This window comes from Colias croceus, chromosome 4 (genome assembly GCF_905220415.1).
Source record: "Colias croceus chromosome 4, ilColCroc2.1".
Classification (NCBI taxonomy): domain Eukaryota; kingdom Metazoa; phylum Arthropoda; class Insecta; order Lepidoptera; family Pieridae; genus Colias; species Colias croceus.
Genome location: NC_059540.1, coordinates 3,982,635 through 4,005,405, shown reverse-complemented (window position 1 = coordinate 4,005,405; position 22,771 = coordinate 3,982,635). Strand labels below are relative to the sequence as shown.

Sequence of the window (22,771 nt, the reverse complement as noted above, 5' to 3'; positions counted from 1 at the left end):
CATAATAGCCCAAGATTTGGATGTGGGTACGTAGACTTGTTGTTTACATGTACAATCCTGCTGCGGGTTTACTGTCTGATATTAATGCCCATATAACAGCTATTATTAAAATGTTTTACAAAGAGAAGACGGAGGAAACTCTGCATCGACTCTACATGTGTCAATAGCTTAACTTTAAGCAAAGGGTTTCTTTGATTTGATTTCACAGCTAAAAAATTAATTAAAGCATTCAATACATAATTGGATGCTTGAAAACGCGTAATAACAAACCGAACAGCAGCCACGGTACAGGTACGTAAAAAATACATTGTGAAAACATTAGGTGCACTTGGGGCGTTTCGGCCCATGATTAAAATCGCCGAGGCATACATAACGAGAGAATGTTTGAACGCTTGCGAATACTTTCCAAGTCCCGACCAGCGGTTGAGGGTGCACCTGCTCATGTTTATTACTAAGACTGAGCCACTTGAACGCTGTTTGTTTAGGAGAGCCTGACCCACTTAGAATACACGAATAATATTCGATTTATAATCGATATATACGAGGTAATCAAGCTGGGTGATGCATATTTTATGAGTGATTATGTTTGCTTCAACTTCCTTGATTTTGGTTATATTTAAATTGTATAAGATATTCAAATGAAGACATTCATTTGAGATTACACGACTATAGCAGTCGCTCCTTGAGATACTGTTTTTTCTTACCACTCATACACAATTTATGTTTCTTCAAGGGACAATTCTGATTCAATACAGATTCTTAATTCTTGTACATTGTAAGTGAATTATGGTCTTAATTTGCACATGAAATCATAACGTACGTAACGTACATTAAGCGTCTTTCACATACAACAAAACCCAAATCACTGACAGTGACGTCTCTATAATTAGATCGATCTTTTGGAGCTGCAATCGCAAACTTTGCAAATTAAATAATATTTTGTACCGCGATCGGACGGACACATGCTAATGCAAGAAGTTTTTAATTAAAACCGTCCGCCGTTAAGAGGCTACGTAATGGCTGATCCTCAGTAGGGACCGATATTGGGTACAGGGAAATCCGTAGCACAAACATATTTAGGTCCGGTGCGTGGTGTTCGTTGAAGCTAATCACCGAGCGGGTAAAGATGCCTATGTACATATTGCCGTATACCCCTTTCTTATTGTTATTAATTCCAATATGAATTGTGTTCATAGAGGCTTTGGTTTCCCTAGCCGGTTGTAGATACACGTAAGGATGTAGAGCTATAAACTAAAATTTAAAATTAATTTTGGTTATTAACTCTAGATACAATTTTATATTTATGATATATAATATATCAATTTCATAAATAATTTAGTTAATAGAAAATAGTGTAACCTTAGTGTAACATATGCACTTTTCTTTTAAATGCAAGCAAAGTTTGCAACCATTATTTTCACATTTCAAGTTAATAGTGCTATATTACATTTAAAAATGTGTAAACTTTAGCTGACTTTGTTCTTAAAAATGCATTATATCTTTACAGATGCACGGGACTGCGATGAGAACAGCTCAGACAAGGTAAGTAGATAACTTTAAAACCGTTTTAACCAAAAAAAACGACGTCCATATCCACTTGAGTCTCCCCAAACGCAATACAAACTTCGGCGTCGACTTTATGGCCTCTGTGACCGCTAAATTCGCCGAGGAAAAGTGCAAGCTTGTTTACTCATATATCAGTGGAATTACAGCGACATTTCTTTGTGATAAGCCCACTCCCCCGCTGCCAATAAAGTGATTAAGTCGCAAATCGGTTCGACGCCGCCTTTGCTCTCTCCGTGATATATCGACGTCGCGATACTCGTTCTGTTCTACGCATGTGGGAGTTTATCGTAATCTGAAACAAATAGTGTTTAGCTTTTGAAAATAATTATTATACAAAAATAGTTAGATAAAATATCCAAGGACATAGTTAACATCTACGATTGCATACCGTCGAATAAGAAACATAACTGTCACAAATTGTTCACAAATGTTAAGAGAATCGCGTATTAGTATTAGTTACATTTGATTATAGACAAATGAGTTCCACATTAACTTCCACAAATAATACGTACGCTATTATAACGGAACAACACAGCTCTATTACAAATAAATTGCCGATCGAAATCGGTCCGTGTTATAAATTTCATACGTGCTGAGAAATGACATACGGTATTATTTATTACGGAGTGTTTTTTTCGGGGAAAATACAAAGAAGACATTGTGATGTAATTGAGCTACGTTTTATCGGGGCACGCTACACGGTTGACGACGATTTTCCGTGTTTAAAGAAACGTCAACGTTTTGCTGACATATGACAACTAAATGTCTTGATGTCTTTATAATATCAAGTTATTAGGAACGTTGCTTTTCTCGAAAAAAAATGCATTGTATTTTTTTTTCGTATCGAATATGTTAATTTTAAAAAATCATAACCCCTACCGTTTTCTATTATGTATAATTTATGACCCACACAATACACAAAATTTGTAACAAAACTTTATACTATCACAGTAGTCTCTACTTTAGAAACCGATTTTTAGATGACAATCTTTTTTTTTAAAAGAGCTTGTTAAATTTTTGTGTTCTATCAATTTCTAATATTTAAACTAATAAATTTACCTAAATAAATATGAACCTTAATATATCAAAGCATAACCACATTGCCAGATCAACCTAATTTCGATACAAATTAAATACAATCCTTGTAAGCAAATCACTTCAGCCAATGAACATTAACATCTGTCAACTAGTAATTTAGCAGTTACGAAGTCCCGTGTTTACATGGCTTCCGTTTTCATCGCGACATTAACGGGCGGCGCTATTAACCCTACAAATGACACTAAAATGAAATCTATTCATTTCCTCGCAGGAGTCAATCGTGCCACTGATATTGTTCAATTTCACGCAATCCGAACATTAATGTGGAATAGATACGTGTACGGAACAAATGTTTGAGTGCGTTTTAAGCTGATGTTTATTGTGTTATAATGTACGGCAATTAGAAGCTGACTATAACTGAAACCTTCCTATCATATTTTTATAGGATTGCACTTTTTTGTACAATTACAAAAATATTTTTTTTATATTTACGAAAAATTTACTTTGAATTATTTTATCATATTTTTTCTGTGATATCTCTACGATATAAAGATAATACCATTTACGTGAAAAAACACAACTATAAAGCTTCATTACTATCTATTTAAATTCATTTTTATTTTTACAGTGTTGTTAGCTGAAAGCTTTGGTTCAAAATATTGCAACAAATCGCATCATTTTAATCAATGTCGTACAGATAACTGCTATCAAACGCGTATGACGCTGAATGGATTAATTTGTTACTGTGATGTTTATCCGAGTTCGTTCGATCTATGCCTATATAGTTCACTAGGTTTCCGCCCGCGGCTTCCAAAAACCCGCATAGTTCCCGTTCCCGTGGGATTTCCGGGATTGCGTCATTTTCCCGGGATAAAAAGTAGCCTATGTCCTTTGTCCGGGTATCAAAATATCTCCATACCAAATTTCATGAAAATTAGTTCAGTAGTTTAGGCGTGATTGAGTAACAGACAGACAGACAGACAGAGTTACTTTCACATTTATAATATTAGTATGGATTTTCAAATTTCACAACTACATTGTATTACTTTATGAACCAAAAGGAACGGTGCGTAACTATTACTAGCATCACTATATTTTTTTTTCATCAGAAATTAGAAATAGTCTTACCCTTCACGTCCTCAAATCTTTGAAATATTCAAACCCAAAGCCTAATCACCAAGAAGTTAATCATTAATATATTTTACGTGGCCTTGACTAGTGCGTCACTTTCATCAGCAATACCTCAGTGACAATCTCATTAACGTCTAAGCCAAGATTGATATGACGCTCGTTAGCCCTATTGTAACCGCATCGATTATCAATTAGACGATTACAATAACTTTAAGACAAATTTTGAACAAGGTGACGGAATATGACAGTCATCAAACTCGTCGTTTATTGCTCATTGGGAATTTTTATTGCGTCTACTGTCTACATCATTTACAATTCACCGTATAATATAACCAGCAACTCTATTAAAATATTAATCATTTATAACACTTCTAATCTATCTAAAGCTTGATGGCAACATTTTACCTTGATAAATACGCTCGTACAATAACTTCAAATTATTATTAAAATTCTACCAGTATTAAGTTTATAGTGTGTGATTTGTGAAATATATCTCACAAGGAAGCTGTGGTATTGTTATCTCAACTTTACTTTCATTTTATCAACTAGAAATAGCAAAATACAATACCGAATTTTATACCCTCAAACAACGCACAGCGCTAAATACCCGCAATCAACCAAGATTTTACATGTCAAAATCAATTGACAACGTCAAACTTCATTTTTGATAAGACGTAGAGTTGCCAGCTTCAGAAAATTTACCAAGATTACGGGAAATTAAAAACAATGAATATATGTAGTAAGTGTAACAAGCAAGTTAAGATAAACGATCTTAAAATTTGTTCCAAGTGCAATTCTACGTACCATTTCCAGTGCCTGGGCATTCCTGCAGATAACTTTTCTAAAGAATCGAAATCCTACAAGGCCAATTGGAAGTGCTCAGAGTGTAAATCTACAGACAAACGGGGTGGTAACTCCAATTCTCCTCACCGTCCAGTAGGACCGATCTCACCTGCTGCTGATTGCGAAGACCTCAAACAGTACATCGACAAAAAACTCGACGAATCTTTATCGCGTCTTCTCAGAGATATAAGGCGAGATTTTGCTGAGGAAAACTCTGGCACACGCAGTATAATACAGGAGCTCGCAGATAGTGTAAATTTCATGTCATCGAAGTGCGACGAGCTCAAAGCTGACCTGGACGTAAAGACCAAGAAGATAGGAAATTTGGAATTGGAGAACTCTTCATTACGATCACAAGTAACTGATTTGAGCGCTAAGCTGAATCAACTTGAACAACAATCGAGAGATTGTAACCTAGAAATTCAGAACGTTCCAGAATTTAAAGCAGAAAACCTAAAAACAACTATCCAGCAGCTTGTTGCTACAGTGGGCTGCGTGCTACCGGAAAACGAGTTAATAAACTATCATCGTGTTGCAAAAATTAACCAAACATCAAACCGACCTAGATCGATTATAGTCAAACTTCCCAGTCCTCTGGTTCGGGATAAAATACTTGCAGCCGTTAAGACGTTCAACAGGACTCATCAGGACAATAAACTTAACTCATCTCATTTGGGCATCGCCGGGGAACAGAAACCTGTGTACGTTTGTGAACATCTATCACCTACAAACAAACAATTACACGCAGCGGCTCGTAAAGTGTCCAAGGACAAAAACGTTCAATTTGTGTGGGTTAGAAACGGCCGTATTCATATGAGGAAGGACATAACGTCAAAAAGCTTTGTGGTTAAGGATTTAGACTTTCTGAATTCCCTTAAATTCGATTAGTTTTTTGCTGAATGGTTATAAACGATTGTACTAAAATTAAAATTACATACCAAAATGTAAGAGGTCTTCGGACTAAAACAGAAGAACTTTTTACAAATGTTTTAAAACAAAATGCCGATATTGTTATTTTTACGGAGACTTGGCTGAATGACTCGGTTTTCGATCGCGAACTTTTTGACAATAGATACACGGTATTCAGAAGGGACCGAAGCTCCTCTGATTCTAAGAAAATCTCTGGAGGTGGTGTACTTGTAGCTGTCCTAAATAAGTTCCAGCCAATTCGTAAGCTGCAATGGGAATCCTCAACCGAAGACCTATGGCTAGCTGTTAAGCTGAAACAAGGCAATTCCATCGTCCCCCTATTTATTTGCGCAGTATACCTCCCTCCTCCTATCTCTTTAAATAATTTAAAAAACTTCACCTCAAACTTAAACAATATTGTTCAGCATAAACTACCGAAGAAATCGGTGATCTTGTTGGCGGGTGACTTTAATCTGCCTCACATCCAATGGAAATTAGATACAAACAAAGATCTAGTCCCTATCTGCTTGTCAAATCCAATCGACAATCTGCTAATTGACACCCTTTCATTCAATAGTCTCCACCAAATAAATCCTGTCACAAACATTAATTACCGCACGCTAGATCTTATTGTCACTAACGCAAAAGACTCATCTCAAGTTATGATCAATCCATTCCCCCTTGTAAAAATTGATAATCATCACCCTCCTTTAGACATACATATAAAACTTAAAAATTACAAACCACCCAAAATTAATAAGTTTCCTAGCCTCAATTTTTCTAAGGCAGACTACAATAAAATCAAAGAGGAATTAGATAAAATACGTTGGGATAGCTATTTTGAATCTAAACAAACAGTAGACGAAACAGTTGATACATTCTATAGTATTATAACTCCCATAATAACACAATACACGCCCTTACGACCAAAAAATAACAAGAACTATCCCTTTTGGTTCAGTCGGTCATTAATTAAATGCCTAAACGAAAAGTCAAAGTATCACAACAGGTACAAAAAATACTCTAATCCAATGGACCTGGTTACTTTTCAAATGTTACGTGACCGTTGCCAAAAAATGCTACTGACATGTATCAATAGACTTAAATCTGAGGCAAAGGCTCAAATAAAAAAAGACCCAAAATACTTCTGGTCCTTTATAAAATCCTTAAGATCAAATAGTAGGGACATTCCTGATGAAATGTATCTTCATGACCGAAACGTTCAAGGCGGGGACAATATCTGTAATCTCTTTTCCGAATACTTCCACTCCATATACAATAGTAAACTTGCACCCCATTCAGTAGATTTCGCTATGACACCTTTCACTAACAATGGATCTCTCAGCTCTTGCAACATCTCTGAAACTGAAATCTACAAATCACTTCAACGAATAGACATTAACAAGGGACCAGGCCCAGACGGAATCGCTCCCCTGTTCTTAAAAACTTGTTCTGCGCAACTCACAAAGCCTCTGTACCACATCTACAATAAATCTATCTCCCTCGGCCATTTTCCGACTAAATGGAAAATTGCCCACATCACTCCAATACACAAAAAAGGCGACCAGAGTGATGTTAAGAATTATAGGCCGATATCAATACTGTCAGCCATGGGTAAGCTGTTCGAATCCATAATTTACAATAGATTTTATTTTCATCTCAAACCTCTGTTTGACCCCTGTCAACACGGTTTTCTTCCAGGGCGTTCAACCATGTCTAACCTTTTGGAATACGTCAGCGACATCAATGAAGAGCTCGAAAAACAAAATGAAATTCATGCTATCTACACAGATTTCTCCAAGGCATTTGACATGGTTGATCATAGCCTTCTTGTCCAAAAGTTGTACCACGCAGGTATTTGCGGCTCTCTGCTCAGATGGTGCGAATCATATCTTCGTAATAGGTCCCAATTAGTTATACTCAGAGGTTACAAGTCAGTCGCTCGACCAGTACCCTCAGGTGTACCTCAAGGCTCTCACCTCGGTCCTCTCTTTTTTTTACTATACGTTAACGACCTAGGTGCCAACATTACGTCTAAGTACCAAATGTTCGCCGACGATCTCAAATTGTATAGGGTAATAAAAAACCATGAAGATACTTTAGCATTACAAAACGATATCAACAGCATTACATTATGGTGCGCAAAAAATAACATGTTCCTTAACGTATCTAAGTGTTATCATATGAAATTCACAAGGAAACGAAATCCACTTCATGTAACTTACTCTATTGATAACATTCCAATCGGTGAAGTCACGAACATCCGCGATCTCGGTGTTGTGGTGGACAGAAAAGTCGACTTTCGCGAGCACATAGACTCGGTAGCAACAAGGGCCGCACGCCTTTCGGGATTCATCATTAGACAGACCAAATTCTTTAATGACTCTGAAGTACCAGTATTGCTTTTTAATTACTACGTACGATCTCTCCTCGAATACTGTAGCCCTGTGTGGAATCCTACTTATGCCGTACACATACAGCGGTTGGAACGGATACAGAAACAATTCCTGTACCACCTAACTTTCGCTCACAACCTTTGCCGTAACCTAACGTCTTATTCTTCTAGACTTATGCATTTTAAAATGAAATCGCTTGAAAGCAGACGGACCCTTTCTGATATCGTGTTTCTATACAAAATTATAAATGGTAAAATAGATAATTCTCAATTATTGGGAAAAATTAGCATACATGTACCAAGGCCATTCAGCCGTCCCACTAACATGAAAACGTTTAGTCTTCCCTTTTGTCGTACAAACTACGCTCAACACTCGTCATTGCACCGCATGTGTTCAGCTTACAACGAAATAGTATGTAATAACGTCGATATATTTAGCGCATCCCTAAATTCATTTAAAAAATTAGTTTCCAAAATTACATAAATATTGTATTTAAATTGTTCCATAATGTTATTTTTCTAAATTATGTTAATATTGTAATAATGTAATTATATGTATTCGCGTATATTATTGCAGGCTGTGTTCACCTCTAGAAGGTCTAGCACCTATTACTTGTGATGTATCATAGAATAACCATATCTATTATTTTTGTAGTGCTATGTCCAGTTTGGTGGACCTATTTAAAAAAAAAAAAAAAAAAAAAAAAAAAAATAACACAAATGATACGATTAAATACACATATGATATGAAGCGATTAAAATAAAATTCACACACACCACGAGTTACGTTTAAATTGTTTTAATAAGAAAATGAGATAAATTGGAATTGAACGCCACAAATTGCTCGCCAAATAACACGTCTGCTCGTATAATTTTCCACTTGGTTATAAAGTAAAACGCTGTAACCGTAACGATATGGTATTATCAAAAAATTGGCTTTATTATAAAAGAATTCGTCTTCGGTAACTATCTTGATCAAATAAAAAATTAATGAGACGAGGGTGGACGTTACGTGGACAAATTGGCCCAATCGGTCAACGATACTTCCAAGGGTATTTATAATTTGTAGAATAAGGTCTAAATAAAAGTATGTACTTACGTATCTGGGGGCACGGTAGTGCCCCCGCCAAGACGAGCAAAGCGAACAAGCGAAGCGCACGGGCACTACCTACCTTTTCTCGAAGCGCTTCGACGTTTTTTTGAACCCTCATAACTTGGGTTTGGATTATGCTAGATCAACAAAATTTTCGGGATATATTGCCAATAGCGGACTTATTGAAAATATTAAGTTTTAATTACATTAGCTTTTATACTTCAGATTTTATTTATATCTAAAAAACGCTAATTTCGTCACTGACTCACTGATGATCATCAAAATTCTTAAGGTATTTCCTAATGTCCTAGAAAGCTGAAATTTTGTATGTAAGCTAGTATTAGCACACAAACAACAAAAAAATTATAAAACTTGTAACTTTCATCCCCCAACCCCTTAAACTAGGGGATGGGAGTTTGTATGAGACCTGTAATTTTAAATTAAATTTTGATGACGCTAGAGGTCTAATCTAATAATCTAAAACTTGGTTCCCCTAGATATATATATGTATAGGTACTCCTTGTTAAAAAAAAATAAAACTTTAATCGACATACTTATAAAATTTTGTTACAAACAACTTACAAAAAGAAATGAAATCCCACCAAAAACATTTTCATGTAAAATGTTGCCAAGACGAGCCCATTTATGACTCGCACTGTCAAAAAGTTATCAGATCTCATGTAGAGCGAAGCTTCTAACACTACACGCCCTAACTCTACAAGGCCTAACTTCACAAACTCTACACCTTAGTCAAAATATGTGGCTTGGCCGTTCGTTACTACAAGAACTATTGTATAACACAAAAGTAATGCACAGTGAATTAATTTTTCACCTTACGCCGATGTGAATGTAGCGAAATGGCCAAGCCACATATTTTGACTAAGGTGTAGAGTTTGTGAAGTTAGGCCTTGTAGAGTTAGGGCGTGTAGTGTTAGAAGCTTCGCTCTACATGAGATCTGATAACTTTTTGACAGTGCGAGTCATAAATGGGCTCGTCTTGGCAACATTTTACATGAAAATGTTTTTGGTGGGATTCATGTTACTGAAACTTATATGAACGTTTTTTCTGTAACGGATTTAAGTCACGATAAATCTTTAAGGTATTCCTCTCAAAATAAGTCCAATAACTTTATGATTTGAATCAAAATCCATACTAATATTATAAATGCGAAAGTAACTCTGTCTGTCTGTCTGTTACTCAATCACGCCTTAACTACTGAACCTATTTGCATGAAATTTGGTATAGAGATATTTTGATACCCGAGAAAGGACATAGGATAGGTTTTATCCCGGAAATCCTACGGGAACGGGTTTTCTTTGAAAACGCGGTCGAAGCCGCGGCCGGAAAGCTAGTTTCTCATATATTTATAGAATAAGAATATCTTCTGTCATGTTATAAATATAAAATATTTAATAATGAATTTTTTTTTTTTTTTTTTTTATAGCATTGGAAGGCAAACGAGCAGACGCAATGGCCGATGTTGATGGCAAAGTGCGTCGCCCATAGACGTCCATAACATACGTTATGGGTGTTGCCTACCATAGAGGGAAAGGGGATGGGATAAAAACGGTCTTAAGGAGAAAGGTGGAGCTAACCGTGAATTAGGTAGCGGTGTGCTTTTGGCCTTTAAGAAACACATATGCTTTTTTCTTAAAATAACCCAAGTCGTAGTTCCTCGGAAAGACAGTCGATGGCAGATTATTCCAGATTTTACTAGTCCGTGGAAGAAAGCTACGGTTGAAACGCACCGTTGTGCTGCGCCAACCATCCAGGTGGTGAGGATGGTATAGGCTTTTGTGGCGAGCTGTGCGATGGTGGAATTGAGCGGCCGGAATAAGCTCAAACAGCTCTTCAGAACACTCCCCGTGATACAATCGGTAAAATATGGAAAGACACCCTAAGTCCCTTCTTAACGATAGAGGGTCAAGCTTTACGGTCAATCTGTGGTCGTTGATGATTCGAGCCGCTCGACGTTGGATGCGGTCAAGTGGAAGAAGTTGGCAGTTCGGGGCTCCAGCCCATAGATGAGAGCAATACTCCAAGTGGGGTCGCACCTGTGCTTTATATAGCAGCAGAAGGTGATTTGGCTCGAAGTACTGCCTCGATCTATTGAGCACACCCAACTTTTTAGAAGCCAGTTTTGCTTTTTCTTCCAAATGACCGCGAAATTGGACGTCTCTCGAAATATCAACGCCAAGGATTCCGATGTAGGGTGAAATACTTAGGGTAGTGCCCTGAAAGCGGGGTGCATTGCCAAAAGAAGACTTTTTTGCCGAGAACGCGCAGACCTGTGTCTTCTTGGGGTTGAATTCCACGAGGTTTAGTCTACCCCATTCTGAGACTTGTTCCAAGGAGGTCTCAATAGAAGAGACAAGGCTCGTTCGACACTCATCTATAGTCTCCTTGGAGGATTTTGCATGGCCGGAATAACTGGCATCTCCAGTGCTGTCATCCGCATAGCAATGTATGTTGCTGGTTTGCAACATATCATTGATATGCAGGAGGAACAGCGTTGGAGATAGCACGCAGCCTTGGGGCACACCAGCATTTATCGGCAGAAGTGCGGAGCATGAACCGTCTACAGCAACCTTGATGCTCCTGCCACTGAGAAAGCTAGCGACCCAATCGCACAATCCCCCAGGTAGTCCGTAAGATGGAAGTTTGGAGATAAGTGCCTTGTGCCAAACCCGATCGAAGGCCTTGGCGATGTCCAAACTTATAGCCAACGCTTCCCCCTTACTCTCAACTGCTTCCGCCCATTTGTGGGTTAAATAGATGAGAAGGTCTCCAGCAGAACGACCGTGTCGAAAGCCATACTGGCGATCGTTTAGTAGCTGGTTTTCTTCTAAGTAACCCAGGAGCTGGCAGTTAATAATGCTTTCCATTATTTTGGAGAGTATGGAGGTTATGGCGATAGGTCTATAGTTTACCGGATCAGTGCTATCGCCTTTTTTTGGGATCGTGTATCGTGTATCGTGTATCTTTTTTTGGGATCGTGGAATGAATAAAGTACTAATTATATTCAGGATTCGATCTTTACCTATTAATAATCAATACAAAACAGCGTTCTATAAAAATTCCAGTATATTTTAAGTTAATAATACGAATTCAATTAACTTTATATAATCACTGAAGGAAATTATTCATCTCTGAGATTTTATAAAACTCGCCGTCACGCTCCAGCAGTCAAAAACAATACTTATTCAAATGAAACAAAAAGCAATTAACGGAGGAGATATCCCTCCGTCCTTAGAGGATACAAGAGACGAGAGATTATTGAAAAAATAATTAATAAATATTTATGGCGAGCCACCTGAGGAACGACATGGCCAGGATTCGGATTTTATCCAGTACTTGAGAGCACATCTGCAGCGTTACAGGGAAAAGCGGTTTATTACAAATGCAAAATTTTCCATTCATATTCAAAATTTTATATCCCAATGTGGCCGGGAGTGAGCTAATTTATTCCGGGGGAATCTAAGGAGACGTTCCAGCACCTCTCGTCTTGGGGAGGATTAGGGAAGGGTTGAGCGTTACGAAATTGACAGGTGCCTGTCAAAAATTACAATTAATAATTGAGACCGCGCTGCACTGCCGTGCCTGTTAATGCAAGGCGCTTTTCTCTTTGCGGGACGCTATGAAGTTGTCATATTGTCTTTTTATGGTATTTCCATGATTCTTGTAATTTCAAAACAAACACGCGAATTGCAGTTGACTTGAAACTATATAAATTTGTTGTTTGTTTTGGCTTCAATTATTTTTTTAGAGGATTTATTTGTGAAACGGCTTATCATGTTTGTCCACTATACTTTCATAGAGATTCGATTAATGTTATCGCCACATAGACGTCGATAAGAGCTTACAAATCGTAAAAATGTAAATAAAACGCAATGACTAATTACGTCAATGTTCCGAGCTGTCCATTATGACGGACAGAAAACATCGGGGAGGAGCGATTACGCGGTTTATAGCACGGATAGCGATTAATGGCGGTAATCCACTGTTTTACTGCACTCCACTGCTTGCCAATATACATACTACACACATAAGGGTATTAACGATGTTTTTATATATAGTGGAAAGTTTTATAAAGTACGATCAAATGTTGATCGGGAGTTTCTCTTGTAGTTAGTTAAAGATTATAGATATGCCAAGCTAATTAATGAGTTAATTTGTAAAGTAAATATACGAAATCATGTCATTTGATTTGTACCTAACTTATTACGAAGTTACAATATAACTGGTACACAGTAATTACAGTATAATTGGTATACTTTTTTTGAAATAGTTACTATTCGTTGCAAACAAAAATATACTAAGGCAAAATACGCAACAATTCAACCTAAATCCTACTCCAAACGTACCCATTATTCATCCACAATACGTCACATCACTTCAATCTCTGCATCCGATGCGTTCAACTTAACAAATGATCCCACTCCATCATAGGTCAATGAAAGTCCGATACCTACTGGGCGAAGCCATTTGTCAACATGCCTTTATGACCGCTCGTAAAATCTCCATGTAAGTGGAATAAAAATACATAGTTGTCTGTTAGATGAACGATTTAGGGAATGCACTTTAATTGATAGGGACAGGTGCAATGTTTTAGTAAATTGTCGTCAACACATTGGCGGACAGTTGTTTAGGTCGCAAATTGGAAACTTAAAAAATCCGTTGGGAAATTGAAAAATGATACATTAAAATGAGCCAACTGCAGACTGCTAGCTATATTTTTAACTAGGCTTGTTAAGTAAGCTTTGTAAGGATTTGTATGATCTTTATAAACGTGATTTATAAGCGAAATAATCATTTACAATTAATCATTCAAGTAGCATTTTTTTACATGAAAACCAATATTTTTGTAATTTTCAAATGCACCTATATTCGTCACAATAAATCAATGATAACGCATGTGATATTAGGTTCCAGCTTATCACTCGTTATTAATGATCGTAATTTTTCAGTTACAACTGCCTGCAGCTTTATACACATGGATCACTTGATGCATACAAATATTTTATTGGTATTTCGAATGCAATTGTCATTAAGATTGTCATAGTAATATTTTCAATTAAGTATTTATTAATTTATTTAAGATTTACATTAGCGCTATTGAAGAAATGTATACTGCAGGTAAGACAGTGTTTTTCTCAGCGGTTGTTTTTTTTCAGGTATTTTATAATGGGGTACGTATAAAACCACTAAAATTATGCATACATTCAGTCATTAGCGCTCGCGCATCGCTCGCAATTTTCATAATCCGTACGTCCCCCTTCAATTTCACTCGTTCAATTCCATCACGGAATTTTCATAGCGTCTGCGTCGTAAATATTTTGTCCGATTAACCGTTCGTTCGACAGCCGCGAGGCGTAAGAAAATGTTAATTAACGAATCCATTGTTTTCCCGCCCGGCGGCTCCAAGATGGTGCCGCTTCCGATTCCGGCGGCCGCCTTCTTTATGTACGTTTCCCTTATTTTTACGTCAGACGGGTAGAGGTATTGTGGCGCGGCTGCGGCGCACAGTATAATGATTTTAATTTCCTCTAATCAAGCCTTCGGCGGGGCTTAAGAATTCTAATCATGTATACCGCAGCGCCGCAGAGGCTGACAGAAACATCAGCACTTATTCTGATTGCGTCGAGTGTGGCGCTGAATAATTAATACGCCTTTATTTCGCGTTATTCTCCAACGAAACAAAAGCAGTGTCGTGTTAATTTATGAATTGTGACGGTTGAAATCAACTGGATTCGTTATGCTTTTATATTACTGGATTAATTGAAATACAAGAAGTCGGCATTGTTTCATAACACCCTACTTCAATATCCTGAACGTTAATTATATTACTTATCTTTTGTTTCTGTAGGTAGCGTGTGAAAAAAGCTTTAAATAAGTGAAAAAAACTTTAATTAAGTGTAAAAGCTTAACAAATGGCAACACTCTGCGTTTATTGCATCGCATAACAATAACTTCACTAGATCGTGTCACGCGGTCCAAAGCCGACTATCGAGATTTACCTCTTTCGAGACACTTCAAAAACTACACAGACCCGTGAACACAGAAAATACGATCGTTCCAATGTAAAACATGATAGCCATTATCAAAAATATCACGACGAGTAAAGTTTAATTATATGGGGTTGGGAGAACAACCCCTTCGTTCAATTCGCACTAACGACCACATTTCGGTCATCTAAATCACGGCCACGCCACTTGCAATTAATTTTTTGACTATTAAACGTTCCAGTCAGATGACTGGAGGCACGCCATTCGAACAAATTTATATTTGAAAGAGAATATAAACATTGACTTTATGCCAAACAGTGAAACAAGTTAGTGATATTACCATCCCAGGGTAAACATAGAAAGATTTCGTAATCGTTTTAAATGAATAAATATATCAACAAATTACTCATAGCAAATAATTTCATTCAAAAGTAATACGAAAAAACATTTTAAATAATCCCTTCGACGAGTATGCGAGCACCTAACAATTTATTCTTTACAAAAAGACCACTCTCCAAATATCATGTCTGTTTTAGTGTAACCCTCGGCTCTGCAATAAAACTATGACGAACATTGGTTACCCACGCTTCCCACTAACCACTAGGTGAAAAGAACAACACAATCGCACGTGAGCTTTTCAAATCCACAGGGTTTGTACGCGGTCGAACACCGCACAATTAAGACAACCCTTCCTGGAGCCTGGTTAGCATTCAAATCACTTGGTGAACGGAGGCATCACGCCCACACTCTTTATGCCGCGAAATTAAGTGAGAAAACAGCCTCTACAACGGGAACTGAGTGTAAAATATAACACACAATTTACGTAAAATTATTAAGTGCTTTCACGCTTTAAAACATACGTTTATTTTAAACTCGATTACGATATACGATAAACATTATGTTTGTTACTAATAAGGGCTCACGAAAGCAATATCTTTGCAACGCAGCAATTAATCACACATGATTAGCCGATGCATACACAAATAATGAAGTAGCTTACTTCGATTAATTATGACGAAACAAATCGGCTTCATATCCCCGACACACTTATAACCCTCGAATAAATAAGGCAGCAATAAAATGCGAAAAAACGATTACAGATCAATGAAGCGCACCTTCCCTCTTGGGACGCAAATAAAACCCAAGTACACACTTCAAATATGCTTTTCTTAATCGTTCTCATAAAACAAAGATCAGACCGCGATCCCCCGCGAGTGAAAATATAAAAATCACCCTCATTGCTCATACTCGCCGTCTATCAATGCGGATTTTTCCACAAATTGTTTCCAAACGAAGCCTTCGAATCGATATTGTTTACTCCGGAAGTAATCACAAAACGCATTGAAAATATACAAATGCTAATTCCGACCATTCCGCGCACTCTTGGTATCGAGTTTTGTAAATTGGCTTCATTGATTTTAAGTAATTCTGTTAGACTAATATACATTCACCTGTTTCATGAATACTGAGACTTATTTCTTAGAATTAAAAGTTAAATTTATCTTATGGTATCCGAAATTGCTTATAATATTATTATTATTAGTTTTGAATTGTCCAACGCTTTTGTGTTATTTTATCGACTGAAACAGATTTATTTACTACTTCCAAACTATAATTTCCTACCAAGAATTACTTATCCGGGAAGTTTTATACCTAGATGGCTGCACTACTTTTAACAAAGTGTCACCCGCACAACCCAGGGAATATTTTTAACATCTTTAAGATTTTGCCTAAGGTATCGACTCAAGTTGAATTGGCTTAAAACCTCCCGGCGGATGTGTCATTGTAATTTACCGGGGGATGACGAACGACGCCCGGAGCTCGCGATTATACCGTAAGCCATTTTAATCTTAACTTAGTTAAAAATCTTGCGTCCAACATTAACATTAATCACTTTTGACAGCCTCTGTTATGGATATGCTGTAATTAAAGTATATAATAGGATTTTATTGTAATTAGTGAGATAGTGGGTAATGCGGGAAATGCAGTGTGTATTTTGGATTAATTCATTTAGGGTACCCTGACTTGATAATACATGAGAATATGTTATCTTTGTTCATATTATCATTATTAGTACACTTCTTAAAAATATTAGTATCGACGCATGTGAGACATACTTATGAACTTCTTATGAAAAATAAGAATAGACGTTTTTACGTTCTCTTAAAATATATCAATATTGTGGTGATAAAACGTTAGTGTCTATACACGCTTTTCTGATAAATATTTTGTATAAGAATCCGCTATTTTTGGTGTGTAATATTAGATTGATAACAGTCAACGTAAATGTTAACTTAGTTTAAAATAGAGGGATTTAATTACAGTATTATTTCCAAAACAAAGGAAAGTGCCTTCATCAAGCATAAAATCTAAAGCTTAATTGAACGTCGACATTGAGAGATTTCAATTCAATTATCTACTAAACCATATTTAACGAAATCCAATCCCCTTTTCCCTTGAGAAATAATATTATTTATTCACAAAAAATAATACAAAACGCGGTTGCGAAACGCGCTCTGTTGGTTTAGCGGAGATCACTCGATGTAAAAGTTGGAGGCGCACGACGGAGGCAGGAAGAAAACTTGGATAAGCGAAACCCTCTAAAAATGATTGATGCCTTCGCTGCCGGGGTGATCGCTCAGCGCACCGTCGCTCAAGACTAAGCATTTTAAAACGAATAAACGTCGAACAGCCAATTTGAAAATGAACATCATTAGCGCTATATTCGCGGAGCCAACCTCGCCAATTCATTGTTGCTCGATCGAATTTCAAATTTTTACTCGACCCCAGTTTTCCCGACTGCTCTGATCGGTTCGAACGTTTAATTCGAAATGCACAGAGTAAACAAAGACGATCCACGTATTTGAATGTAGCCAATTTCCTTTCGTATCGAAGTATCGAACAATTGTTTGAAGACATGTTATTACGGGCTTTTAGCCTGGATGCTGGCATCGAGACGTTCGTTTCTAAGTCTTTGTTTAGAATATAACAATTAGGTGTACAATGGGGGGCGGTTGCGAGTGGTGTTATCGCAGCTGATGGCAGCACAATATGGTCGTGACAATACATGCGCAATATCTTTATGCTTCCTTTTGAAGGCCGATGCACTCGCTTGTTGAATCAGACTCCATTGCGGTTTGCTACCATAGACTAATTAGGCAGCAGATAATGTAAAGTAATTTAATATTGTTTGAGTTTGAGTTGAAAAATAATCACTGGAAATAAATTTAATAATACTTTATGTAGTTTATATTTTATATTACCGATATAAGAGTTCAAAACAATGTTATCTGAAAAAAGACCTAGAACTTCAAATTCATGAATATGTCATAAATGTTTGTTGCAAAAGTCTCAATTGGTTTTTAGTTTAACGATAATGAGAGGGAATGTCGTCGAACTAGTTAGATCTTAGAAGTGTAGCTTATAGCGACATCACACAGTGGCTTTTTTATATGTATTTATAATTCTTTATACGTTATTCCTGTTTAGTCTATCCTTCACTTATCTATGGTCACAGTGAGACACCTCGAAGGCGCCGCTTTGTTCTCACTTCCTCCCGCCTCCCGACGTCTCTTGCTATTTTCAGTAGAAAGCATAATATATTATGAAATGCCCAAAAGGGCTAATATAAAAATATTCTTATACAAATGTGTCCATCTTCTTATTAAATTTTAATATTTCGTAATCAATCTGCAAGTAAGCAAATTGACATACGATAGATGCTGAAAGGAAAGCTCTATCGAAGCGATTTTTGAACTCTAAATATAAAAAAATAATAAAATAGTAAACTCTACATTTCGAAGCTTAATCTACGAAACGTACAAACCAGGTGAACTATTTGAACCAACAAAACGATGGATTAATTTAAACACGGTTTTAAATTAAACCGCCGTTTCACTCAGTGACGCGTACATCATACAAACGTGACACCTGGTTGGATCGGTTAAATCGCTTAAATAGCTAATTGTCTGTAGGATGCCACAGGTAAACACTCGCGTATTCCAACACCGCAAATGCGAGCTACGAATGACTGGGTTTTGATAATAAAATAAGGTTTAGACATTTTTGATCTTTGTTGAGTGTTAATGTTTTGTAACCTCATTGTACCTCATACTTTGTCGACGATCATTTTTTGTCGTTATTTTCTTTTTTAAGGTTTTTTTTAACTCTTTATTAATACATTTAGAACAACTAAAATATTCGAGAAGGTTTAGCTAATTAATATAATAACTATAATTTCTTCTGTTCAGAATTTTCATTAATAGTGTAAGAGCATTAATGAACATTAAAATAAAACAAATGATAGTACTGAATGACTTTAAATAGCAATTAAGAAAAATATAATCATTTAACATTCACGTTTTTAACAAATAAAAATATTCATATTACCGCATCCAATGTGTAAATATTCGTCATCCATGCTACACTCGCACTATCGCACTAATCGTCGATCATGTACAACCTCATTCGACATGGAGTGATTTAATTCCACTGATTATTATTACCCGTAAAGCCTCGAAATTACCACATTCGAAAGCTATTTTACAATCCCTTTATAGAGCGAAAAGCAACAGTTCTGTAAATAATGTTAAGGTATATATGAAATGTTTAGTATTCTTATTTATTTGATACTAGCTTCTACTAAACTTCTACTAACTCCGTCCGCGCGGATGTCGGTCTTCGCGTGGATGGTTTATTTCTCCATTTTGAGTAGGTACCTCTGACAATAAAATCTTATAAATATCTATTGGACCCAATTCCCAAATACGGCTAGGCCTATAATAATACGCAACGTGTGTTCGCGGTTCTACGGAACAACGTCTATGGATAAAACTGAAAAATTAAGATTAATTTTTTTCTACGTATTTTTTCAGGATAAAAAGTATCCTATTTTACGCCCAGGATAATAAGGTATAATTATACCAAGTTTCATCGAAATCGAACCGCTAGTTTTCACGTGATGCCTTCACATACAGACAGACAGACAGACAGACAGACAGACAGACAGACAGACAGACAAAAATTTTTTTAATCACATGTTTGGGTTTGGTATCGATCCAGTAACACCCCCTGCTATTTATTTTTTCAATATTTTCAATGTACAGAATTGACCCTTCTACAGATTTATTATATGTATAGAAGATGTAAATTCAATAGTAAACAAATACTGTGTAAGGTTGCCTGGTAGAGATTGCTGCTTAGCAATAAGGCCGCCTCATGCATTTCTTTTGTATTAATATTATTTTTGTCATATTTCAGTTTGTGCAATAAAGTGTTATAAATAAATAAATATCTTTTCATAATATATGTCACAGAAAAGTTACGACACCTACAACCGAAATCTACTAGACCAGGTACTAAAATGATTCCAATATGCAATAAAGTTAAAAATACTAAAAGATTTAAAAGAAGATTTACAAATATTTCAGTGATTTTACAACGTGCTTCTGACACTATAAATTTAAGCCTACATACGAGTTATGTCGTGATCTTTATGGCTATTTCGAGGCGTTTTATGGGAAGGGGAAACATTTGCTTGAAATAGAAGAGAAATATTCACACCAGTAGAGACAATTTTTATATATATATATATACGTTTATTGAATATAATAAAGCTTAAACCAGTTTATGATCTTTAAATATTAGATTTTAATTGTATGATTATGTTTTAAAATAAAAATATAAAAAAATAGATTTTTGGAGATACAGCAGAAAGACATAATATAGTTATCATTTTACTTAAATTAAATCTATGAATCACGACAAGAGAGTACTTCTAATAACTCTACATTCATTATAATTATGTAATTTAATTTTTTTTGATTGATGCAGCACTATAATTTTTTTTACACTTTTCGTTCTTACTATCATATTACTTACTCATTAATAATATTCCACGTAAAACTACAAGAAATCTCAATATTCCCTCACAAAATCATGAAAAAAGACACATTAAAGCACCTCGCACCATCGCGTCGTACAATTCTTTATTATTCATGGGGCGATCTCTCAGAGTGTTTTATATGAGCGACGATCGAGTATCAATTTGTACTGAACGAGCGTATTACCATACCCTGGGCCTACATTGTTTCAGGGGAATTTCTTTGTTAGTTCCAAATCATTATGGAAATTTTACGTGTAACTTACGCTTCAGTGGGTATGAATGATCGTGGGTATAGAAATATACTTTTTATTGAATATATTTAACAGCTCTTTACAATATGGTTGGATAAATACAAAGGGATTAGTAACAAAGATGACTTTCCCTCTGATCCCGCAACGCTGAGAACTGCTCATTTGAGCTTACATGACTTGAATATCTCGTAGTCTGAAAGCTAGAGCAATTTTTTTTCGTTTATTTTTAAAAAGCCATTGAGGTACGAAATTTTTGGTATGTATAATTTCATTCCATTTTGTAGTTTTATTTATGATATGACTATCATTTAAATAGCAGTGATAAAATTGTTTTACCCGTATTATGTACTTCATTAAAATTTCATATAACATGTATTCTGATATAATATCTACCCGCAGACCATTTCGTTCAAAAACCGATGATTCATACAAAGGATTATACGTAAAGGTATTTCAAACGTCCCAAAGTCAGTCTCTTAGCGTCTAGGTAATCTAACCGAGACAATACGTTAAGTAGTGTTCGTTTATGAGTGTTCATTAGAGATACTATAAAGACGGCGGAGACGACGCCGGCTAAATTGGCTGTTCTGAATATCGTGGAATGCGGTGACACTATTCGCAAATGAAAATATTATATGCGAAAAGCTCTTAACTGTTCAACTGACTTGGTTAAAAGAGGGTACAAGGGTGGAGAGCTTTGCATTTTAGTTTGTGTTGTGGTAGTATTGTGTATAATAGACGTTCGTAAAAACGCATCATACCTATAGATACACTATTATATTTCATTAAGCGTAGAAAGTCAATTAATTATAATTTAATTATAGGTGAAATTTAAAAGTACATATTAACTTATTGTCCTGTAAAGAGTAGATATTTTTTACCGCTTCTCTAGTTAATACTAGATTGTCGTATTTATCAATTTGGCAAAATTTTTAATTAAGTTTAAAAAATTGGTAACATCATCATTCACGTGACAAAAAAATCGAAGTTAGTCGCTCCTAATGCTTGTGTAATGTGTACGTGAGCAACGAAATCGAATTAAAAATTAAAACAAATTAAATTGAAACTACTGCAAGTAGGGTAACGTTCTGAATTCCGATTTTCGCTTACCAAATGAACATTCATTTCGTTGCAGATGTACATAGTTTAACTAACAAGGGGCTGTTAATTTAAATTTACTATCTTAGCTCCAAGTAATGAACGGGAAGATGATTGTTATAATGGGATTGTAGATTTCGTGTCGCGCAGTCGTAAGTATCTTGTTATATGTGTATTTGTTGAAACGAGTCAAGTATTCCTCAATATCTATTGGTATAATGAGAGTATTATTGTGGGGAAACTACAGGAATTAAGAGCTAGATAATATTGAAATATGGATTTATCAAATTGAAAATAAATACTGTGTAAAATTTACCACATAGAGCTGATCGCAAAACATGTTTAAGATACTCGTTTAAGGATAAAAATATACATATATGTATATTACATACTACATTACATTTCAAAAATTTTGCTACGATTTCAAAATGCCTAAAGTTATAAATTTGAAAAATCAGATGTTTTGCGCGAAGTGACAGTAGTACCCACCTCAACGCTTCGCTTATGAGGCGTGCAATACCAAACTTTTTAATTGATCGATGTCACACGTAAAATCT

General features: G+C 35.9%; 2 protein-coding genes across 2 annotated transcripts in view; both read left to right on the top strand.

The window, feature by feature from the left end:
- The first annotated feature begins 1,488 nt into the window (after nucleotides 1-1,488).
- Nucleotides 1,489-5,466, top strand: LOC123690965. The gene is made up of 2 exons (XM_045635126.1): nucleotides 1,489-1,542; nucleotides 4,549-5,466. The coding sequence occupies exons 1-2, from the start codon at nucleotides 1,489-1,491 to the stop codon at nucleotides 5,464-5,466; spliced, it is 972 nt and encodes a 323-aa protein (XP_045491082.1).
- LOC123691024 (myelin transcription factor 1-like protein) overlaps nucleotides 1,514-22,771 on the top strand; it is a 52,834-nt gene continuing 31,576 nt past the window's right edge. The window contains exon 1 of the mRNA XM_045635202.1: nucleotides 1,514-1,542. The gene's annotated coding sequence lies outside the window, so the exon portion shown is untranslated. The remainder of the gene's footprint in view (nucleotides 1,543-22,771) is intronic.

Excerpts from the sequence above, each read along its gene's own strand:
- LOC123690965 (XM_045635126.1), top strand. The coding sequence starts at position 1,489 with ATGCATTATATCTTTACAGATGCACGGGACTGCGATGAGAACAGCTCA. Across the intron at positions 1,543-4,548 it reads ATGAGAACAGCTCAGACAAG|TGCCTGGGCATTCCTGCAGA; the intron begins GTAAGTAGATAA and ends TACCATTTCCAG.